At 44.6% G+C, this 24,527-nt stretch overlaps 1 protein-coding gene and 1 pseudogene across 2 annotated transcripts in view; both read right to left on the bottom strand.

Annotated features, from left to right (window-relative positions):
• Positions 1–34: 34 nt before the first annotated feature.
• Positions 35–12,961, bottom strand: LOC310792818 (cingulin-like protein 1). The gene is made up of 19 exons (XM_083654574.1): positions 12,848–12,961; positions 10,700–11,722; positions 10,530–10,624; positions 9,912–10,023; positions 9,690–9,785; positions 9,412–9,560; positions 8,594–8,735; positions 8,296–8,508; positions 7,944–8,150; positions 7,156–7,260; positions 6,835–6,987; positions 6,272–6,442; positions 5,142–5,294; positions 3,405–3,494; positions 2,187–2,270; positions 1,932–2,056; positions 1,528–1,636; positions 702–865; positions 35–562 (listed from the first exon to the last, which is right to left on the bottom strand). Exons 2-19 carry the CDS (start codon positions 11,687–11,689, stop codon positions 484–486), a joined length of 3,237 nt encoding a protein of 1,078 aa, XP_083510700.1. The 5' UTR covers positions 11,690–11,722; positions 12,848–12,961; the 3' UTR covers positions 35–483.
• Positions 12,962–15,727: 2,766 nt separating this feature from the next.
• Positions 15,728–24,527, bottom strand: part of LOC310792449 (transcription factor 12-like) — an 11,859-nt pseudogene continuing 3,059 nt past the window's right edge. The window contains exons 2-11 of the transcript in view: positions 24,217–24,340; positions 23,657–23,727; positions 23,158–23,254; positions 22,930–23,003; positions 21,995–22,149; positions 20,451–20,568; positions 20,129–20,276; positions 17,722–17,954; positions 16,191–16,363; positions 15,728–15,812 (exon numbers count right to left, since the gene is read on the bottom strand). The product of the transcript in view is annotated as a transcription factor 12-like (transcript). The remainder of the gene's footprint in view (positions 15,813–16,190; positions 16,364–17,721; positions 17,955–20,128; positions 20,277–20,450; positions 20,569–21,994; positions 22,150–22,929; positions 23,004–23,157; positions 23,255–23,656; positions 23,728–24,216; positions 24,341–24,527) is intronic.

Here is a 24,527-nt window from a genome sequence, read left to right on the forward strand (position 1 = left end):
TAAATCTGATTTTATTCATTCACGTATAGTCACAGACAAACAATCAGCACGGATCATAAGAATGCCTGATTTACAGAAGCAGCATACAGCTGGATTCATTTCAGTTTAGAATTTGTAGTCAGTGTATGAATGTGAGTGAATGTTCCTCTGAGATTTGCAGTTTGCACTATATTAACTCACGCAGCAATATAATAACTTAGTGGACAAAGAATTAATCTGAGTAAATGTAAATGTGCCGCAGCTATAGACGGGTTTGCTGATGTTGGCTGTATTGTAAGAGTAAGTTGTCAAGAGGACAGTTTGAGTTATAAATATTGCCACTAGAGGCCAGCCTTGACGAGATGCCATCAACTGGCAACATGAAGTCACACCTGAGTTGTTAGTAGAATTATGCAAAAAAATGATCAACACAAGGATTCCTCACAGTAATTCCAATGTCTCTACATAAATTCAGACTGTCTGACGGTGTTTTGCTTTCATCAGTCAGTCAGAGCCAAAGTCGTCGACGTCGTTCATATCATCCTCCACAAGCATCACGAGTGGGGTCGACTTCTTCTTCCGCCTGTTGATGGGAAAAGAAACATAGTGTCTTTGGTAACTCATGTAATACAGATACATGAAACACATACATGAACGTGGGAGGACACATATTCACACACAAACAGCACACAGAGGCTCAGTGGAGTAGTGTGAGCGGTCACCTCATCTCGCTGCGCAGGGCGCTGAGCTGTGCGTGAAGCTGCTCGTTGGCCTCGAGCTGCTCGTCCAGATCTCTCTGCAGTTTCTTCTTGGCGTGTTCCAGACGCTCGATCTCCTCCTCCGCTTCGTCCATCTGTCTCTTTGCCGTCTTCAGTCTCTGAGTCAGCTACAGAGTTCACCAAAGTGACATATCCAATCATTTCAAGTCTGTTGATCAACTGCCACTACTGTTGATCTGCTGATCAACCTGTTCCACACCTCTTGATAAATTGTTTGTTTGTTTGTTTTTGTGGTCTGTAACAACACATAATGTATTAACACTGCATTATGTAATAACATGACAAAATGTAATACATTTTTCATTATGTAATACACCCACATTTTGTAATAATCTGCCGCATTTTGTAATACACAGCTTGAACACAGTATGTAATACATTTCCCCACGTTTTGTAATAAATGATTACATATTGCGAATATAGTGACACTAATCGGCCTAATGTAGTTTTGACCAATGAAAGATATAATCTACTAAACTAATAGCATCTTTTGTTTTATTAATTCTAAATCATGCTAGAATGCACAAAAGGATGTTTATGAATGAAGACATCCATTTTGCTTGGTTATTACTTTTTGCACTATATTATGGCATTTTCATGAACAAAACGGCAACTCCTGTTGGGAGGGAAATGTATTACATATGGCGTTCACGTCATTCTGGCAGATTATTACAAAATGCAGGTTTTATTACATAATGACGTGAAACTTTATTACATAATGCGGTGTCATTACAAAATGTGTTGTTAAATGGTCAGTTAGAGATGCCTACCTGGTCTCGCTGGCTCTCCAGAGAGATGTGTTCCTCGTCCCCCTGCATCTTCATCTCCTTCACCCTGCGCTCCAGCTTGCGGTTTGCTTGCTGAAGGTTGTTGTTGTCTCTGAGGATGCAAGCACCAAGAGATCACATCGCTTCCCATCACATCACATCACATCACAAGAGATCACATCACTTCAGGGGGGTTCCTGTAACGCTACACCGTGCAGCCAGTGTGCTCACAGTGGGTTCACTGCTAAACTACTGCCATCAAGTATCACACAGGCACATAAATCAATAATACAGTCTTCAAACTGTTTTCCTAATTTGACACTTCAAATACAGTGCAAATAAGAACATTCAAAACTGTATACATGAATATACACAAGTGCTTTTTAGGTAAGAGTGATACTGCTCACCTCTCTTCTCCTTGCAGCTTCTCCTCTAGTTCCTGGATGCGGGTGTTAAGTTTGGAGACCAAGGAGTCCTGGTTGCTCCTCTGGGACCCCTCCAGATGAGTGACTCTGCTCCGCAGGTCTTTATTCTGATGGGACACGAAACAGAAGAATGTCACAGATGGGGAAAAGTTAAGGTGGTTTAGTCTAAGATTTAGATGATGACTATGGATGGCTGATATTAGCACTGTTCTGGTTGAAGCCCACTTCAGGCCGTACCTGTCTCTCCAGGCTTGTCTTGTCACACTCCAGGTCCTGCCTGACTGCTCTCTCCTGCTGCAGCTCGTTCCTCAACTGATCCATCTGTCACACACAACCAGCAGGGAGTCAATACAGTGTAGCTCTACTGAGTGCAGGTGACAGAAAGAGAAACAGCGTTTTATACCTACACTCACATGAGGACCTATCATAGTCTCAGAGGGAGCAGTTCAAAGGGCATACTGTGACAGGGACTGGTGTTTTTGGGGGGTAACAAGTTTTTTTGTTTTTGTTTTGTTTTTTTTACATTATGAAAGTGCAGATTGTAACCTTTCAAATGATGTGTCATACATTGAAATCTGAAAGCAACACTTCGCCCCAAAAAGTTGGTGAACAAGCTTGGGGTGCCCTGAACAAGCTTAGTTTGCTAACAAATTGTTATATCGAGTGCGTTCGTCAGTCAACATCTAAACTTGCGCATTATGGAGCTGCAGTATATAAAGACATGTACATGACACGGTGGAAAAAAACCATGTCTGTAGCTTATTAAAAACGGGCAGGACATGATGATGATGAACAATTTCAGGTTGAATGAGAAGTTCCCAGCCTAATTCCTAAGAGCAGAGGAAATGATGTCTGGTCTGACCTGCAGCATCAGACAGAGCTAACCCTAACCTAACCCTAACCCTAGAGCGGAATCTAAACTCCTCTCTAATAACATTCAGAGGCCCAGTGAAGGAGTGGGAATAGCTGCTCACAATAGTTTGGCTCTTTTCTTTTTGTCTCTTTCCAGTTCACCCAAAACAGTGTTTTGTGTCAATTAGTCTGCGCCACTTTGCTGCCATGAATGGTGGCCTACTTTCCAGAGGAGCGGGACGTTACGGTTACATCAGTGATGAACAAACAGACGTAAAGGTCAGTGGCGTTCGGTCACATTTTGAGGCTGTCTGTTAACAAACAGAATAGAAATTGTTCTCCAACCTATTCTGGACACACGAGTCAGCAGGTTTCAGTGTTTGGAGGGAAATCTGAGACTCAGCCTTTACATGTGTTTATGATTTAAAAAAAAAAACCTGACTATGTTCAAACTTGAGTCGTGGCATCGTTCTCTGAGGGAACGGTTATCTCTTAGCGTTCAGGGAAATGATATTCATGAATGTCAGTAAGCGAATACAAAATGAGAGCGCTGTCTAAACAAATGTAATATGGGACTGGGAGGGGTTGAGGGATTGGACTTGCCTGGTCTTTGCTTTTGTCGACTCGCTCCATCAGGCGGTCGGCGCTGCTGCGCTCCTCGCTAAGATCCTCCTCCAGCTGACTGATACGTCCCTGAGAGGAGGGGAAAATCAACAAAATCAAATCAAAATACCAATTGATATTACATTATGAAAATTATTACCAATACACAGAGTCCCTTGTGCCATTAAACTAGGGCTGGGGATAATGACCTGGCTCGGACGTTAGTGAAAAGGGTCATGGTGACAGCGGGCTTATTGTTGGATTTATAAAGTGATACATGAAGGGGATTATGGAAATACAGAAGAAAATAATACTTTGCACAAACTGTAAGAATGAAAGATAAACTGGTCAGCTGGTTGTCACTTAAAGTAAGTCACTCTATCTTTGATAAAGATGACGTCTGACTTCTGAGTAAACTCAGACAGGTCTGATCACTTTGACAGTAAACAGGAGTGGCCTCAGAGTCAACACACAGTTGACAGTGCAGCGAACACAGAGGTGTCTCTGTGTGTGTGTGTGTGTGTGTGTGTGTGTGTGTGTGTCTGTGTGTGTGTGTGTGTCTCTCTCTGTGTGTGTGCGTGTGTCTCTCTCTGTGTGTGTGTGTGTGTGTGTGTGTGTGTGTGTGTGTGTATATGTGTGTGTGTGTGTGTCTCTTAATGTTTTGTCATCATCAGCAAGACAAACAGTGGTGAGGTGTGAGATGTGACCATGACTCTGCTCAGCACCCTTATCATTCAAAGGGACAGCAAATACAGGCACCTGTGACTATTCAAGACACAGATAATAAGCTCATGCATGTGCTAACTGTAAGTACTGTAAGTACAGTGTAGGCCTATAAGTCAAATTGCTAATTCAAAGCTCTGTGTTTATGGAAAGTTAGACTTTGGTGTAAGCATAACCTTATGTATGACACAATATGATGAGATTCTCATGTTTTTTTCCCTTTCTGATCTCCCCCCCATTTTTCTCCCCAGTTGTACTTAGCCAATTTCCCCATGCTCCCCCTCTGCCGATCTGGGGAGAGCCGTAGACTAGCGCCATGATTCCGCCGACACATGCGCAGTTGCCAGCCGCTTCTTTTCACCTGACAAGCGGGGAGCTTCACCAGCAGGGCGTAGCACGTGGGAGGATCACGCTATTCCCACCAGTTCTCTTCCGCCCCAAACAGGCGCCCCGACCGACCAGAGGAGGCGCTAGTGTGTGAGATTCTCATGTTTTAACTTCAGGATTAAGGGATTTAAGGAATCATTACATGATCCTCTGTGGGTTGAGAAAAAGTCTCTGTCCCTTTGCCTAATAAACCATTTTCACAGCAGCCATTTTGACATGTCAAAGCAGGGTAAGCACAGGTGTAACCAATAACATTAATGATGGTTCCATTCAATTTAGATGTTCCAGTGCCAGGGCCCTCATTAAAGTGATTGCTTACACCTGTGGTCACCCTGCTTTGACACTCAAAATGGCTGCTGTGAAAAGGGTCTAGCAAACCCTTTCAAAGCCCCATTGGGTAAACGAACAAACAAAAAAGCAGTAGCGATATATTGATATTCATGTTGATGCAAATGTTTATTCTATTCCATTCTATTCTATTGTATTTGCTTCACGATGCGAAAAAGCGAAAAATCCTATACACAGTGAAATACATATAATTATCAGTATATTTCTATTTATCAGTATAAGTATATCAGTATGTATCTGTAGAGATCATCTCAGGGCAGTGAGTTCCAGGCTGGTTACCTCCATGAGTTTGAGCTGTCGGCCTCTCTCCTCCACTCTGACATCGCTCCTCTCCTCCAGCTCCTCCACCCTCTGCTCCAGCTGCCGGCCCCTCTGCTGGGCCTCCTGCTGCTCCCTGCGACACCTCCGCAGGTCCTCCTCCACAGGCAGCAGCTGGACACAGAGCACACACACATAAACACAACACACACACACACACACACACCACACATAAACACACACACACACACACACACACACACAACACACACACACACACACACACAACACACACACACACACACACACACACACACACACACACCACACATAAACACAACACACACACACCGAGATACACGGCAATATGCAATTTCTACCATCAGGCAATCAAACGTTATCAAGCAGCACGGCAATAATCAAGACTGGTAACAAATCCAAGTCTACAGTAGCTACTTGTCTTATATAATAAATATCTATATCTATATATATGTATATATATATATGTTTTTAAGACAGTACTTGTCTTGTCTTATGTCTTTCTGAAACAATGTTTCCATCCACACACAAAACTTGTATGGGAATCCCCTCAGCACCTTATCACAAGTGAATGATGAAACCAAAGGATAAAAAAGAAAAAAGCGAACGTGTAGGTAATAAAGCACAGAGGTTTGATTTATATATCACATAGATACTTTTGTTTTTTTATTCCTCACTCCTTTTCTCCTGGCATATATATATATATATATATATATATATATATATATATATATATATATATATATATATATATATATATATATATATATATATATATATAAATCCTGTGCTCTTTTTATTTGATTTGATTTAGCCTTTATTTAAACAGGTCAATCACATTGAGACCGGGGTCTCATTCACAAGTGTGACCTGTTCACACAGCAGCAAATACAACAGTTACAAAATACAATCAGCAGTCAATACATCAGCAGGAAGTGTGTGACCGTGTGTGTGACCGAAACGTCACAAAATAAATCCTTATCGCAAGTTTGGACGGTGTGCGGGACTCCCCCTTTGATTGTTGTATGTTATGGATGTGCGTAAATACTTTTCTGCATCTAAGCATGCTGAACCCATCGACTGATGAGTCAGAGGGGGGATGCGTGCCACACCTCTTCCTGCAGTTTTTTGGCCGTCAGTCGGGATTTCTCCAGCTCCACTCCCTTTTCCTGCAGCTGTCTCCGCAGCTCGGCCAGCTCCCTCTGACTCCTCTCTCTGGCCTCGTCCACCAGGCTCTGAAGCGTGTCCGTCGACGCCTCGCACTCCTCCATGACGCTGGTCATCTAGCCACACAGTCGGACAGTCAGCAAAGAGATAACTGGTCATTCTGTGAAGCTTATACACCCATGGCAAGATGCTGTCCAAGTACAAGAAACATCAACTCTTTCTGTTGCTCTATATAGAGACTTCAATGTTATGGGAACAGATTATAGATTCATTTATTTTCAAAATATAACATGAAAAATTACACCCACTCTCCCACATTGACTGCTGGCATGGAAGTTAAGCACATTATGGTTAGGAGTCATCTTAACAAAGTTGATTATGAAAATAGTTCCTTTTTTAGGACAGAATCATTTATGTTTTCAAATATTGCTGCTTGATGAACTTTAGGGAGCAACATTTTTCCAAAAGTGAAAATTGTCCTGGTCCACCTCTCCACACCTGCTCTCACCTTCTTCTGCAGCTGCTCTACAGTCCTGTCCTGCAGCCTCCTCTCCTCCTCCAGTTCACATTTTGTCCTCCACAGCTCCTCGATCTGTTTCCTCTCATCCTTGAGCTTCTCTTTCAGGTCCCTGTGCTCATGGTTGAGTTTGGTCAGCTTGCTCTGTCGGAAGAAAACGGAGGAGAGTATGTAAGTTTCAAAATAGTATAAGTTAAGTTGTCCTACTATAAAGATCCAACCCATATGGTACTATTTGACCCATCTCTGTGAGTTTCACAAGGATTTGGCATTGCACCGCTCTATGGCATTCAAACCCTCTCCTCGTCTTACCTGCACGTCCTCCAGGCAGGTGAGCAGGGAGTGGTTCGACTGACACATCTCCTCCTCCTTCCTCCTCACATCATTCAACACTTCCTCCACCTGCTGATTCTCCCTCTGGGGAACAATAAGAATATACCATTCAAAATATGAATATTCCACATCGGACCTTAGACAAGAACACCTAGAAATGGTATTTTTTTATTATGCTATTACAGATACAAGCTTCTTGAATAACATCATGAATAATCATTGATCTGCAGCTACTCAGAGATATATGTGAGGCTCATGTATGTATGATGGATAAATGTCTTTGAGTTTTTAGGGTATCAAATATCTTCAAATGGGACAAAAAAATCTCTGTGGTTTTGTTTCTTTTTCTCCCATTTTCTACTTGGCCATTTCCCCCTGCTGTCCCGGTCGTTGCTCCATCCCCTCTGTCGATGTGGGGAGAGTTGTAGACTAGCACATGCTTCCTCTGATACATGTGCAGTCGCCAGCCGCTTCTTGAAACCTGACAGCAAGGAGTTTCTCCAGCAGGACATAACCCGTGGGGGGGGGGGGGGGGGTCACGGCGCGCTATTTCCCCAGTTCCACTCCCCGAACAGGAGCCCCGACCGACCAGAGGAGGCGCTAGTGCAGCGACCAGGACTCTTACCCCACTGGCCTCACACCCGCAGACACGGCCAATTGTGTCTGTAGGAATGTCTGACCAATTGGGAATTGAACCTCCGAGGTGGTAGGCCAGTGCTTTTATCTCTACACTACCCAGACAAAATGAATACCCCCCTCTCTCCCACCTCCAGCTGGTTTGCTCTTTGCTCCAGGACTTCCTCCATGTCTTTGGACTGCTGGATGGTGTGGCTGAGCTGATCCACCTTGCTCTCCAGCCCCTGCACCTTTGCTCTCAGCTGCTCTCTCTCTTGGCTGAGCGACTTCACCTGCACCTTGGCTGCAACTCTCTCCTCGATCGCCTCCACCTTCTCTTGTCCAAGCAGATCATTGCTCTAGGAAACAGAAAGAAAGAAATGAGCCCGCATGAGAGACAGCATGAGAGGCAAAACACAGCATGAGAGGCAAAATAATCATAATCCCATTTTAGGCTATTGGAAATAAAGAGCAATTAGGAGAAATATATATTTACCGTCTTACCTCTTTCGCCTGCTCTACAGCATTCAGCAGTGTCTGGACCTCCTGTTCAAACTCTTCCTTCAGTGTGGCCATGTCTTTGTCGTGCGTTTCCACCTCCTCCTTTAGCGCCCCCTTCAGTGCACTGAGCTCCCTCTCCCGTCGGTGCAGCACCTCCTCCTGTTCCTCCTGCACCTGTAGGATCTCCTGAAAGTCCACCCGGAGCTGGGCCAAGTCCTGACACAGACATGCGTGGAGATATCACCAAGTCCAAACACAAAGCATCACAGTTGCTATGGATTTGTGTGGTGTATCTCGTTACCTTCAGCAGGACGTCTTTCTCTGCATTCACCACCTCCATCTTCTTGGCCTGGTCCAGCTCGTCATGCATCTCAGACAGCTGCTGCTGAAGGTCTTTCATCTCTGTCTTAGATCTGTCTCTCTCCGCCTTCATCCGGACCAGCCTGACACACCACAACAACAATGCAAAATATGCATGAAAGAAAGACACCTTTTAGTCCTATTCACCTTATGTTCCAACACAGGGGTCAGCCAGTTACTTCCTCTTGTGTTGACACTTCCTGTGACAGTACAGTACTAGTGACCAGGTAAAACAGACGGTGTTTTGAACAGGAAGTCATAACACAACTGGGTCAAGTGGGCGGGGCTACATAAGGTGAATAGTTCAGTGGTTCTCAATGTGGGGTCTGGGGGACCACCAGGGGTCCTTGGAGGAGTTCCAGGGGGTCCACAGACAATTGATGAATTGATTAAATTCACTATTACAGTATGTCACTTACAAATTACAAGAACTTACCACAATTAGAGAATGTAGAAGAGCTATTTTAGTTACACTGTTATCTCTATATCTACCTACAATACATCATTGAATTCTGGACAAAATCAAATATAACAATAAAAAATATTCTCAGATTTTATGTAGACTAAATTAGGGGTCCTTCATATGACAAAGGGTGAGAATCACTGCTATAGTTCATAACAGTTCTATGGTTTCCCATGCATAACATCAAATTATTTGATGCCCCACCCCACCCCCCGCGCTTGTTGTATTTTTACATAAAAAGCCGACCTAATGTAGCTTTAATTACACATTTAGCTGAATGACTGTTAAGTCCTTACTCATGTTTGGTCGACTGAAGTTTTTCCTCCATCTCAGCCAGTCGGTCCCTGAGTTTGTTGAGCTCCGCCTGACTTTTGGCCAATTCCTCCTGAAGCTTCTTCTTCTGCGTCCTGGCCTTTTCACAGGCCTTGGCCAGAGTCTTTTCATTCTGCAGAACATCAGAAAAGAAAGGAACATTGTAAAAGCCAGGAAGACAATAGAACAGAATAGAATAGAACAGGAAGACAATAGAACAGAATCGAATAGAATTTCATAGAATAGGTTTTAAGGATGGGACCTTTGTCTCAACTTGCAGCTGTTTCTTCAGCTGAGACACTTCTTTCTCCAGCGCTGCCTGCTTCTCCTGCAACAGCTTGGCCTCTGCAGCATGATCCTACAGTTATGTGGAGGGAAAGAAGTCCAAGAACATGATATCATCTTCTGAAGTTTCAATCAAAGACACATTCTCATGCTGAGCAGTGATCAACAAAGCCAACGACCGCCTCATCTCAACACTCACTTTCTCCTCCTCCTCCTCCTCCACATTCTCAGCAGTCTTCCACTTCAGTTTGTTGATCCTTTCAAACAATGTGTTGACTTTCCTCTGGGTGGTGGGATCATTATCAGTTGTCCTGAAACGTGGGGAAAACAAGCCAGTTCAGCAACACATTAACGGTATTAACAGTGTGAAATCACAGCCTTCTTGTCTAATTGTAGATGATAGATGATAGAGTGAAAACTGTAAGTGCCCTTGTTTTAAAGCACAAAGGTGCTCTGGAGACACAGAGGTTGGTTACTGATGTGTCAATGTGGATGTAAACGTGAAAAGCATATTTCATCAGCGCTGTGGAAATCAGCTCATGCTCTGCATTCCTAACTGCTGTGTGTTTGAGCACAAGCAGCTGTAACAGCACAGCAACCCCTTTATCTCACTGCACTGCATGATCACACCCACAGGCTAAGCATCAAAAGGTGGCTATGGTATGGAAAATCAGAGACCGTCATAAAAGAGTGTTTCCAAAAAGTTAAGACAAAACAAATGTAACAACAAAGGTCTGAGCCTAGTTTTTAAACTTTCAGATGAATTCATACATTAGGTTTGGTTGGCTTAACAGCGATCCAGGCTGAACTGACTTACCCATCCTTGAGATAGGTGAACAGTATTTGTTTTGCTGTGTCTTCATTCGGGTCCACTGAAAGCTCTTGCTGTCCTTTCAGAAGATCAGGAGTGACCTGGTTACGGAATACATAGCAAATAAATACAACCTTTTTAAATGACGACTGTGGCTCATAGTAAAAGCTCTTTACCTGTGTGTCTCTCTCGTCAGATTCAGTTTGGTTGCTGGGCGATCTGGACACAGTGGATGTCTCCAGTCTGTTCAGCACTATCAACGCCCGTGGAGACATTGGCTCCTTTCCGTCTTGTCCCTTGGTGGGCTTGCTCTCCTCTCTCTGGTTTGCCAAGCTGGACTCTCCGCTCAAGAAGCGGACCCTGGGCGATCCCGGAGCACGCATCCCACGCGAAGTCTCGCCCCTGGTGCCCTTCAGAGAGGAGGTGGAGGTGGAGGTGGAGGAAGAGGAGGAGGAGGAAGAGTCTGACCTGTGGCTGCTGTCAACACTGCGGGACCTCCTGCACTCGTCTGGGTCTAGCCTCTTCCTCGGGCCACACCGTCCCCTCCGCTGGGAGCTGTTGAACCGGTCTATCAGCCTCCCGACAGAAGAGAAGGAGTCTGTGTCCACTGAGTTTGGAGACCGTGCAGGGGTTGAGGAAGGTGCCTCGCTCTGGGCTTCAACCTGGTCTCCTCCGGGGCCCTCGGCAGGCAGAGGGATCTTGGCTTTGGTCGCTTTAGCAGCCTGGGTCGTGTCCCCCGGTCGCGTGACTGAGGAGGTTTGTGATGGAACGAGGAGGTTGAGGTTGTTGCTGGCAGGATCGTAAGGTCTGAGAATCTCTGGGTGTCTCTGATAATGAAACGTCCTCTGTGACTCCTGAAACTCCACTGGAGAGCGTCCATACTGAGCCGGTTGGTCAGCTGGTCCTTCGTCCACAGACTCGCCGAGCGGAGACGCCCTCGCCAGGCCTGGGTTGTACCCGGCCTGGTGAGTGATGACAGACACATCCCTGTGGCTCTCCTGCCCGCTGCTGTTCAGAACCACATACGGGTGACCTTTGAACCCTTGGATTTGCACCCTGACGCCGAATAAGTCGTCGTGGCTTCCTCTGGTGCCGTGCTGCTGCTGCTGCATGTAGCCTCTCTGCAGCCTGATGTCTGGAGAACTGCTCATTCTGTGAGACTCCATTCAGACCAACTGCTTCACTGGACAGTTTGACGGCTGTGAAGAGACAGGCGGGTACGTGTTTATCAGGATGTGAGCATAAAGGTCTTGGAAGGTGAAGTGAAAACTGATGCCTCATGGTACGTGTTTACAAAACGCACAAGGCGGGTTTGAGCGACAGCGGGACAATGACAGGCCAAGAGCAGCTCACGCAGCTGCACTCAGCCAGACAGCAAGAGATGAAGACAGAATGGACACTCACAAGAGGTCGATATTGCTGTGCAACGAAAACAGCTCCTTTTGTGTGCTATTGACAGTGTGCTATTGTACAGCCAGAGCTGAGCCAACTGCATGACGACTACAACTGGCCCTGCATGGTCTCCAGTGTCGTCACCCACTTGATGGGTCATGCTTGAACAAAGTGTGTTGATCAACAAATATGTTACTGTGAGGCTGAACAACCACACGAACACAATAAGTATTATTGTGCAACAGACATGCTGCTGAGCGTGGCTGATGAATTAACACTGGGTGACAGGTTTGAGACAGCAATTTTAGTCATAGCTGGCTCAAGAACACTAGAGTTGGGGTCAACAAAATAATTTTGTCAAAATGAAGATATCTCCATAGGCTACGTGACTCAGACTATAAACCATAAACTTACTTAGCACCCCCCCCCCCCTCCTCCTCCTCCTCCAGGCTTAAGTTTTGACTTTGTCGCCAGCTCTCAAATAACAATTAACCTCAATTTCGCAGCCTATCGTATTCTATTCAGAGACAGCTGGGTGTATTGATATGAACACAGAGGCTAAATCTGTGGTTCTGCGTTTTGTCATCCGCCATCCGGTTTTGCTTGATGATATTGAACTTCATTTTGCCTCGTCCATGAAACAAATATAGCCTATGCGCCTATTAGCGGAAAAGTGGAAAACAATTAATTCTACGACTTTTTTTTAAATAGGCTACAGGCTATACAAACATCATAGCAAAAGTAGCCCATCCCTTTTGTGTGTAGCATAGGAACATAAATAGTGGTATAGGATATCGGAGGTAAATCTAATAAACCTATAAACTCTGTTGAGCATAGCAGACATGCGCTGAAGCGGTAGAGTGATTTTTCGTCCAGGTAATTTGAACAAAAGGTAAACAGGTAAAGAAAATGAATCCAATGCGTAAACTTACCAGCTGTCCGCGCTGCGTGCTGCTGACACTGTTGAGCGGAGAGCAGAGTGCGCTCAAACTGTCGCGTCCTGTCCCGTCTGTCTCCCGCACCGGACAGGAAGGAGCGCTCCGTCCGGCGTCAAACTCTGCATTCACTGGTGGTTGGTCAGACTCAAACCAACCGGGATTGTCTCCTTGGCCGACTGCTTAGCGTGTTTGACTTTGGAATTGAATACCCGGGTTCGATTCCCCCCACACAACCACGACTTGTCCATAAGGGGGAGGTATCTACTTCAACCCGGGTTGAGAGCAGAGCACGCTGGCCCTTGGCCATTGGGATTGTCCCTTTAAAAAAAAAGAGACTCAAACCAACCACCTAACTGCTGCGAGATGGTTGTATGACATCACTTATAAGCCATTTTGTGGGAATATAGAGCTAAGAATGATTTGGACACGATGGACAAGACAAAGTAATACAAAAAACCCAGAAAAGATCAACAGAATTAAAAGATCAGCAGAATATATTTTATTTTTTGGTTTATGTACTATAGGCTACAGTAAAGAGTCATACTAAGTGGCATAGACTGTTAACATGACAATACCCTCTGGGGAACAGTTAAACTATTTATCCTATGAATTTATTACACTAAATATAATGTATCTATAGCCTATAATATTCCTAACTGTAGTAGCAGCTATGGTTTTAATCTGACAAAAAAGGACACACACACACACACACACACACGCACACACACACACACACACACACACACACACACACACACACACACACACACACACACACACACACACACAGAACAAAACAACTGGAACCAATGAATATCAAGTAGCTCATAAGCAGTAAGGTCACCCTTGGATTTACAGGCCTGTTGCCCTTCACAGCAGCTTCACTCGCTCGGGGTGCTGAACTGTGTGCAGTGGGACACTGGACCATTACTCAAGATGGGAAGCCTCTTAGATGCACGAAGGAGAACGTCCCGTAAAGGTTCAAGGGGACAATTTGGGTGAATTATCATGTTGGAATTATGAGGGAAAACATGAGGGAACGGTGTTTGCACCTGGTCCTGCAAAATAGTTTCATATTCCATATTCCTTGAGAGCAATCATTAAACAGCTGTGTGATAGGATAACTTTAGGAAAGAGAACTATCATCAACATCCTATAACAAATTGTAGACATTTTTTGGCTTCAATGTATCCAGATGTAAAACCATACAGGTATAAAAGGGTGAAAGACAACAACACATCATATTGCTTTGAATGCTTTAGGGCAGGTGTTGTGTCCTTACTTTAGCCTACACCAGGTTATGCATCATTTGCACTTGGTCTTGGATACACATGACAGCCCTCTGAAGCTCGTAATAACGTGCACTTTTTGTTACAGAGATTCAATCCCATTTGAGAGACATAGTTTTGTGGTATTTAGAAACGATCCTGTTAAATATTGTTGTTTTTTCCTGTCAGTGAGCATCGACTTGCCATCATTGTTCTTTTTTACTGACAAGTTTGTCTGTTGTCTCTTTGTGACTGATGCACCAACTATTTAGCCTCTTTGTAACTAGTTTCCTTGAATTGTTTTGAAATTCAGACCTCTTTTAAAGCTGACAAACTGATAAGTGCCTGGAAACTTAATATAGCCTATGCCTACAGTAATATGTATACACACTATACACAATACACTGGCCTGTGTGTGTGTGTGTGTGTGTGTGTGTGTGGGGGGGGGGGGGTACCCTTCTCAAATTTATTACAGGATTATTCATTCTTTTTTGCAGAAATAATCACACCCAAGCTATTGGAAAAGAAAACATTTATTGCTACATTATTATTTCAACACAAGCCTATAGGCTACTTAAAACTGTACACATATAGTACATGTTATGATAGGAGTATTTCAGATTATTTGTTCAGCAGTGTGATAAGTAAACAGGACATCAATGTATTATGTAATACTTATTGTATTGCTCAGGGCACGAAACATTGAAAATGTATAGCTAAATCTAGTAAAATTGGATAAAAACGTTGTCTTGTGTAAAATGAGTGACAAAAAGTAAATTTCACAATATTTGTGTAAAAGATAACTTAGATACGGTAACTTAGAAAAAAAATTGGATGTTCTATTAAAAAACTCAAACATGCAATGAGCCATTAGACATCTGAAGAGTGGTAATTACACTGACGGGCAGATAGAGTAACACTGGAAAACGTTACGCTCTGTCACTCAGTGTATCCTTAAATGTAATCTTCTTGTTAACCAACATCGCTATAACACAAAGTTGTAACAAACATACAAAATAACAGGATAGTTTCAAGGTATATGATGCCCACACATTAAAGAACATTCTCGGAGATCTGTTCATTCACAGAATGGTCCAACTCCTGCAATACTCTCTCACACACAAACAACACAAGCAACTCACACACACACACACACACGCACGCACGCACGCACACACACACACACACACACACACACACACACACACACACACACACACACACACACACACACACACACACACACACACACACACACACACACACACACACACGTGGGCATGTCAGTCCTCTGAGCTTGGTTGAAATCATGAGTGTACATGGTAAATAGTGATAGATTGTAAAAGTTATAGTCGGCAATAACACCTGGCCATGCCAATCTCAGCCACTACATTAACTGCAGATGACGCCTCACCGCTACTGGTTTTTACCCCATTTAGATATTTTCAAACAGAAAGAGAATAAATAAATAGAAAATATGTACAAAAAAAAACATCTGCAAGTTACAATGCATTTGTCTTTTACAGGTAAAGTTTAGGCACAAGTTAAAAGTCCATTTGGAAGGTGAGAAGATGATTGTTCAACTGCATCAAACTTTACACTATTCTCTCAGCTCTGTTGCGAATACAGACGAGACGCTGGACGTCCACACGAGCTGACCTCAGCCTTCTAGGATGCTCCTCACTCAACATCTGTAGATCAAAGACACACACATGTTAGAAATGATGACTTGCATCAGAGGTGCTAAATGCAGTATTATAAACATTTGAAGAGTTCTGTATGCTATAAATCAACAACAAAGACATCTGAAGTTTATCATTCAATATTTCTGAAATACAGATGACCCTTGTATGCATTAACATTTCATCAACTGAGGACTTAGATGATCAAATATCTTTTAAAAACAAATGTGTTCCCCTTTTTGCTGGAAACAATTTGCTATGAGTGCAGTAGGTGTGTCAGATTTTCAAAGGGTGTACTGTATATTTCATATGGGGGGGGGGGGGGGGGGCGGGACACTCCTCATTTGTTTATATAACGTATATCCTTGGTCCAGCAAACTGCCTAACCTTTACTTGATGATAGAAGCCTCAGCAGACTCAGAGATTGCCCATAGGGTTGGCAGCGTCTGTCAGACCGGGGTGGAACGCAAGATGCATGGACTGCGGATCTGTCATGGCGGCAGACGCCTTCTCCTCCTCCCTCCTGCGCAGACAGGCTGCCTTGGGGTTCAGGTTCCTCTCTGTGGGATTCAACAAACCCAGAGTTTAGTGTTGGAGCATATAAATAAAGCAGGGAAGGTAACAGAACATACTACACATTCGTTTCCCATCCCCCATGTGATGCATACTATAGCTCTAGGCTCCACTTTACGAAAATAGCAGAGAGAAAATAGCAGATTCTGCTTTGGCAGTCGACATTTCTATCATATTTGTTATCACTAATTATCCCTAGTGTAATAATCACTAATTATTGCTCACGGCAAAGCAGTGTACCTATAAGTGGAGATGAAAGCTGTCATATGATCAGTGCTGGCCTCTCGCTTCTATGGTATGAACTCAGATTAAATATACTGAGCTTAAACCAGTCTAAATTCTTTAGAGCCTGTTCAGGAAGTTTTTCTTAACCAACTAAAACCATGGATTACATTATCAACCAGCCCATATCAGTATCCTTTTGCTTCTATGGTATAAACTCAGATGAAATATACTGAGCTTAAACCAGTCTAAATTCTTTAGAGCCTGCTCAGGAAGTTTTTCTTAACCAACTAAAACCATGGATTACATTATCAACCAGCTCATATCAACGGAATTTTTGGGATAAGAAGCCACAAAAGAAATGTATTCATGTAAGAATGACCCAAAGGCCACTCAAAAGGTGTAGTAGAGTATCACTGCATTCATACTTTAAAAAAGCATTCAGTGTCCTAAATACATAGCCACTAGTTCATTTCCCCTTGTAGCTTTTTATCTCACTCTAACATTTCCTTTTTGCACTCTACCCCCCCCCCCCCCCCCCCCCCCCCCCCTCTCTCTCATCTTTACCCTGCCACAGAGAGGAAGAGGCCCTGTCCCCGTGTCCCCCTCTGAGGGAGTTCAGAGCGGGCGGCACACAGCAGCGCCCGCCCTGTGCGTCCGGCCCACCCTGACCTCAGACCTGCTGCTCCAGGCTGTGGATCACATGCTTCCCTGCCTGCTGCAGCTATGCACTGACCTCAGACCTGCTGCTCCAGGCTGTGGATCACACACTGCCCTGCCTGCTGCAGCTATGCACTGACCTCAGACCTGCTGCTCCAGGCTGTGGATCACATGCTTCCCTGCCTGCTGCAGCTATGCACTGACCTCAGACCTGCTGCTCCAGGCTGTGGATCACATGCTGCTCTGCCTGCTGCAGCTATGCACTGACCTCAGACCTGCTACTCCAGGCTGAGGATCACACACTGCCCTCCCTGCTGCAGCTATGCACTGACCTCAGACCTGCTGCTCCAGGCTGTGGATCACACACTGCCCTCCCTGCTGCAGCTATGCACTGACCTCAGACCTGCTGCTAGTCCAGACTATGGATCACATACTGCGCTGCCTGCTGCAACCATGCACGTACCTCGGACCTGCTGTTCCAGGCTGAGGATCAGACCCACAGCTTGGTGCAGTACCAGTAGTTTGGTCTGTGGCTTCTCGCTCTTCAGGTGCAGCTGGGTCATGTGGCCCAGCTCCTTGAAGGCCTCGTTGATGTCCCGCACGCGCAGGCGCTCGCGAGCGTTGTTAGCCATCCTCCTGTCGCGCTCGCGCTCCGCTTTCTGCTCGGGGCTCAGGTCCGCCTCGTCCTCGTGGATACTGCCACATCACAGAGACAAGGTATGGGGAAAAACACAGGTAAGAATGTGTGCTAATCTGTTGTCTGTGTCTTCTCACATTTCAGATTTTGTGTTTGCACGCTTTTGAAATTTCCAGGTTATGTGGATCCAGTTTAAAGCTTCAATGGATCATGCAGAAGATCTGTGGCGAGTTATTCTATGGATTTCTATGCCCTCTGCTGGTCATTGTGGATATGGAATTGAATTGAGAGGTTATTGCATCTGCAAAGGTCATTTCACATATTCTTTCATTCTTTCTTTGAAAGGGGTTTACATAGTACATTCATAACAAGCTCATGTTTCATTACACATGTATAAAAAAAATATCTTAATACTAGACCGGTAGAGAGATGCGCTCTTCACAACTGTTTGTAGCATCGTCTCTTTCAGTTTGAATGACTTAAAAAAAATCAAAAATGTCCAAAAGATTTTTTTTCGCTAATGTGTCAGCATCATTATTGCTCCCTCCAACACAGCTAGCTGTCTTATACATCTACATACAAAGAGAACATGCACTCAGATCTCATGTCATCATGCAGCATGGCCTGGAGTGAAGATGTACAGTACAGTGCAGATCCACTGACATACACACACACACACACACACACACACACACACACACACACACACACACACACACACACACACACACACACACACACACACACACACACACACACACACACACACACACACACACACACACACACACACACACACACAGGTTTTCACAAGTGGCTCATTCAATAGCACTGCTATGAACCAGAAATTGCAGATATGCCCACTTTTACAGTCACCTCTTACATCAGTTTGATTCCACAAATAATGCAGTTGCAGTAAAAACCGGCTTGTATCATTTAATCTAATGCCTAATTATGAACTATGGTAGGACAATGTAAAACACTATATCAATATTTATATTAAATTAATTTATTGCAACTTGGTGTGAGACAGAGGAGAAATATGAAGACAAAGCTAAAAAGGCTTCCATGGATACTTTATCCATGGAAGCCAGCAGGAGGTCTGACAGTATTTTAAATCTCTAAAATTGAATGGCAAGAGTGCAGTGAAATGGAGGGGGCAAGCATTAGTCCATTTTATTAAGTCAATATACCCGTGCATTATATTATACTAAAGCTTGGGAATTTTATTTTGAAATATGCCATATAATCACAAACAAATTTGCAATTACTGGGATGTGTTTGATTTTTTTTAGGATTGTGTTTATTTTTAGTTTTTGATGTTCAATGTTTTGTGATGTGTTTTCATATCGTTTAACATCTGAGGACCATGTTGGAAATGTGTTCTCACTTGAACATTGTATCCTTTGGATTCTTTATTCTTTGCTTTTGTCTGACAAATCCATAAACAAATCCAGTCCAATCCAAAAGAGAGCCAAAGTCAAGCCCACTTCCGGGGTAGGCATACAAACCAAGGGATTTCATCCACCATTTATTTTTTTCCATAGATCTAATTAAAAAATAATAAATAAATAAATAAATAAATAAATAAACAAACAAACAAATAAATAAATAAATAAATAGATAGATAAATAAATAATGTTACTTATTCCTTCTCAAACTACTTTCTACACGTGCTACTCTATTCCATCAAAAGGTCTTAGCTGTCATTGACTGTATTGCATAGTTGATTTCTGTACTGTTGACAAAATGTGATATTGTAAGTTGCTTTGGATAATGCTAAATGCTAAATGACATAATGTAATGTAATGTAATAAAATGCTTATAAAAATAGTTTTACTTGGTCAAACCAAGTGATCCAGCTATATTTCGAATCAGGAGAGACCCTAGAACGTTTCACTTGGACCAAAACTGAGGACGTTTTTTTTTTTTTTTTGGTCTGAGTGAAATGGTGTCTTTTGAGCTGATTAAAGGAGGCAGCCACACATTTCAACAGTTCTATTATGAAAAATGGTATACACTTCAAAAACAAAGTTCAGTCTATTTCTTTGTTTCTATCTTTGATTCTTTTCTTTAATACAGAATATAAATCATGCACACTGCACTGTCAGCACAGCAGCCACACCTCCGTCTCCTAATAATCATGTTTCTGTGATAGTCATGCTCCGCTGCTTTTATGCACCAAAATATCTTTTTTCCTCCCTTCAGATCAGAACACAGTAGGAGTCTTCACCTGGTGCTGCTGTCTCCCTGTTGTTTGTTCTCGGTCTCCTCATCTGATCTCTGGCTGTCGGAGCTGTGGCTGTGACCGGTGTGCATCATCTCCTCCCTTTCTCCACCTTCCATCTTCAGCTCCAGACTAGCCAGGGCTCCCAGGGCACCTGTGGGTGACCCCGAAAAAAACACCCAGAATTTAGAAATGGAAATGACAACGTCCGGTGCTTGATGTGTGATTCACTTTGGAAATGACCCGTGCACATCTAGTTGAAGAACAGGAAGTGAGTCAAAAGGACAAGATGAAGTAAGAAAGAAAAGAGATGAGAGGGATGACTCACCTCTGCCTCCACCCTGCATGGTCTGAAGTGCGGCCCGCTGGCTGGCTGGGTACGGGTGGCAATTTTGTGTGCGGCTCTGGAAGGCTGAGTGGTTGTTGTTCATGTTGACGGCTTCAACCTTTAGGACACACAGAAAGGACAGGATCATGAGATCATGGTCATATTCATGTGTTCATACAGCCATGGTCATATTCATGTGTTCATACAGCCATGGTTGAGCATTCAGCGCACGAGAATTCTGTAACTGTCAATGATGTCACGGCTCTATAGAGGCAGCATGCACAGCCCGTCCACACAGAGCCTACACACATCCCTCGGATCTGACCAATAAGAGTCACCAAGCCATCTCTCTCTCTCTCTCTCTCTCTCTCTCTCTCCCTCTCTCTCTCTCTCTCTCTCTCTCCCCTCTCTCTCTCTCCCTCTCTCTCTCTCTCTCTCTCTCTCCCTCTCCTCTCTCTCTCTCTCTCCTCTCCCTCTCTCTCTCTCTCTCTCTCTCTCTCTCTCTCTCTCTCTCTCTGAATCTTAATCCTTCCCTTAAAACTATCATATATTCCATAAACCTAGCCCTAATTCTTCTCCAGGAATGATTCACTCTTGTCACATCATTTGGAAAAATAAAAAAGTGAGGCAATTGAATAACACCCCATCCCCCCCAAAGGATTAGTCTAAAAAACCTTTCCCCTGTACATCCAGCTGGGCTGAAATCCCCTCGTCTGAGAGGGGAAGCATGCGAGCTGCATGATGCAGGAAGGCATCCCCCATCAGCCCATAGTGGAATTAGAGTCCACACACACACACACACACACACACACACACACCACACACACACACACACACACACACACACACACACACACACACACACACACACACACACACATAGCCTTTCCATACAAGGGACAGCGCGTCATGGCGTCCCCCCCCCCCCCCCCATTGTGCTCGTCCGTTTCCTATTTCAAGGACAACAACCCTCATGTGTGGAAAACATGTGGACATAACGCGTGGAAAGATTCTTGAAACTGAATACAAACCCGTGCGCGCGCACGCACACACACACACACACACACCTACACACACACACACACACACACACACACACACACACGCACACACACACACACACACGCACCACACACACACACACAGCAGCTCTCTGCGTGGTCACACATTCCATATTTCCATACACGCTGTCGTATCTTTTAGGGGTGTAACAGGTTCAGTTGGATACGACACAGTGGTGTCACGATTTGGTACGTTTTCGATACTGCAAAAAAGTAGAAATGCCACAGAAATTTCAATTTCTATTTTATTTTATTTTTTATTATTGTTTATTTGATGTATTTACCGACCAAGCCGATAACACGGGGGCGCGAACCTGTGACCCTCGTGTTGGTAGGCAGGGAATCTACCGCTACATTACTTGGACGCCCGCAGTGCAATGCCTATTGAACATAAAGCCTGGTATCTAAACGGTTCGGTACAGATATGCGTATTGTTACACCCCCACTATTTTTCTCCATTACTTCAAAGTAGCGAGCGCTAACCATGGCCGATGTGTGGCAGGAGAGAGGCAGAGCGCCGTGGCAGCCCGGGGGCCCGTGGTGAGCCTGGGTCAGCAGGCCAGCCGTGGGACCACAGCGTGGTTCCTCAGGACATGGATCACATCGTCCAGTCTGTCCAGACGGTCCTCCACCTGAGACTACAAACACCACACAGAGAAATGGAGAAAACCTTCATGACTGACTGAGCCACAACACTTTACGTATATAATATACATATTTATTATTATGTATATAATGTATGTATGACTTTCTGTATAATGCCCATTTGCACATCATGTACAATTGCTGTAAATCCACATCATTTGCTTCTTCACGTTTCACACATCTGTTGTATTTTGCATATTCATAGATTTTCATAATGCTTCTACTTCTTTATACCATACACATACTGATGGCTTTATATTGTGTATTTTCCTTTTATTTTTTAGATCAAGTCAAGGTTTTTATTTTACAGATTTTTTCTCCCAATTTTCTCCCCAATTGTACTTGGCCAATTCCCACTGCTGTCCGGTCGTTGCTCCACCCTCTCTGCTGATCTGGGGAGAGTTAGACTGGTCATGCTTCCTCCCATACATGTTCAGTCTGGGGAGAGTTAGACTAGTCATGCTTCCTCCCATACATGTTCAGTCTGGGGAGAGTTAGACTAGTCATGCTTCCTCCATACATGTGCAGCCGCAAGCAGCTTCTTTTCACCTGACAGCGAGGAGTTTTATGGGCAGGACATAAGCACGTGGGAGGATCACGCTATTCCCCTCCGCCCAAACAGGCCGACCAGAGGAGGCACTAGTGCAGCGCCCCGGACACATACCCTTCCCACCCACAGACACGGCCAGTTGTACATTGATCTATCTATATACTGTATATGATGCAATAGATAACCTCAACTTTAGACACGTGACGTCCAATCAGCTCCTTACCATTGATATGAGAGAGGACTCGTAATTCGGTGAGACTGGTGCTTGAACGGAACCCCGTGGCCACATGTAGGTAACTGGGAGGAGCGAGAGAACAAGCACAGTTAGACCACGAGGGGATTGAGATAACAGTGTTGACATTCAGAGCAGCAGAACCTTGTGGAGGTCCAGTTTGAGATAACAGTGTTTACATTCAGAGCAGCAGAACCTTGTGGAGGTCCAGTAGCCTACCTGTGTTCTCAGCGGAGCTCGGCAGTGGGGACGGAGACCTGACCGGTGTGGACGAACTGGAGGGGAAGCTGCTGCTGGTGTGATCAGGGGAATAAATCTAACGGAAGACGGGGAGAAAGAGACAAGAGGGGTGGTGGGTGTTTGGGGGGGGGGGGGGGGGGGTTGCAGGAGAACATTAATCATTTTAAAAGCACAACTTGTCATTTCTCTGTAGGATTTTACAGCTGCTGCCACAGCCTTTGGAGCAGGGCTCGTAACCTGAACTAAACTCATCAATTCTGCTCATTTTACTAGTCGGAAGCCAATAAAAAGTCCAGCAGCGCGAGAGCAGTGCTTGGTTAATATGCACTAGTCTGCTATAATAGCAGGAAGAGCAAGTATTTCTTTTTTTTTTTGCATTATACTGCTTTTGGGTCTCGAGGCTTGGTTTTGCGCTCTGGGTTTGACTGTATAGAGAAGAACAGCTGGTCTAATGGAGCGATGGTGGTTGGATACTTACAGAGGCCAGAGCTTTGCCCAAGGCGTCGCCTGTCTGTGACCCTGCTGACGCGTTGCCATGGCTGCCTGAGACTGGAAAGAGCATTCAGATTCAAATATCAGAACAACAGTTCTGCTCAAAGTTGCAGTGGATTATTTTTATAACGTGTTTCACCCCCCCCCCCCTCCATTTTCTCCCCAATTGTACTTGGCCAATTCCCTCAGCTGCCCCGGTCGTTGCTCCACCACCTCTGTTGATCTGGGGAGAGCCGTAGACTAGCACCATGCTTCCTCCGATACATGTGCAGTCGCCAGTTGCTTCTTTTCACCTGACAGTTTCACTGGCAGGACGGAGCGCCTGGGAAGATCACGCTATTCCCCCCAGTTCCCCTCCCCCCCCAAACAGGCACCCCCGACCAACCAGAGGAGGCACTGGTGCAGCGACCAAGATTCATACCCACCGGCTTCCCACCTGCAGACACTGCCAATTGTGTCTGTAGGAATGTCTGGCCAAGCCAGAAGTAGGGGGGGGAAAAGGTCAACGTTCTCATGAAGTTGTGAATATTATTTTTCCCATCTGACCTGTAGAGTTGTCTGAGGTGTTGATGGCTGGAGTGCGTGATGCAGTGCTGTTGCGGTGGAAAGTGGACATGGGTGGGAGGCTCCTGTTGATATCTGCAGCCATGACTGAATGTGGAGAGTAGTCCTGAAAAGTAAGCACATACACAAAGAGTAAGTCTCTCTGGGTCTAAAGTACATTGTGGTTAACATGCAAGGTGTTGTGTGTCAATCTCACCAGGTGAGTCTCTCTGGGTCTAAAGTACATTGTGGTTAACATGCGAGGTGTTGTGTGTGGGTGAACCTCACCAGGTGAGTGTGTGACGGCAGGTTGC

This window comes from Poromitra crassiceps (assembly GCF_964638095.1).
Source record: "Poromitra crassiceps genome assembly, chromosome: 18".
Lineage (NCBI taxonomy): Eukaryota > Metazoa > Chordata > Actinopteri > Beryciformes > Melamphaidae > Poromitra > Poromitra crassiceps.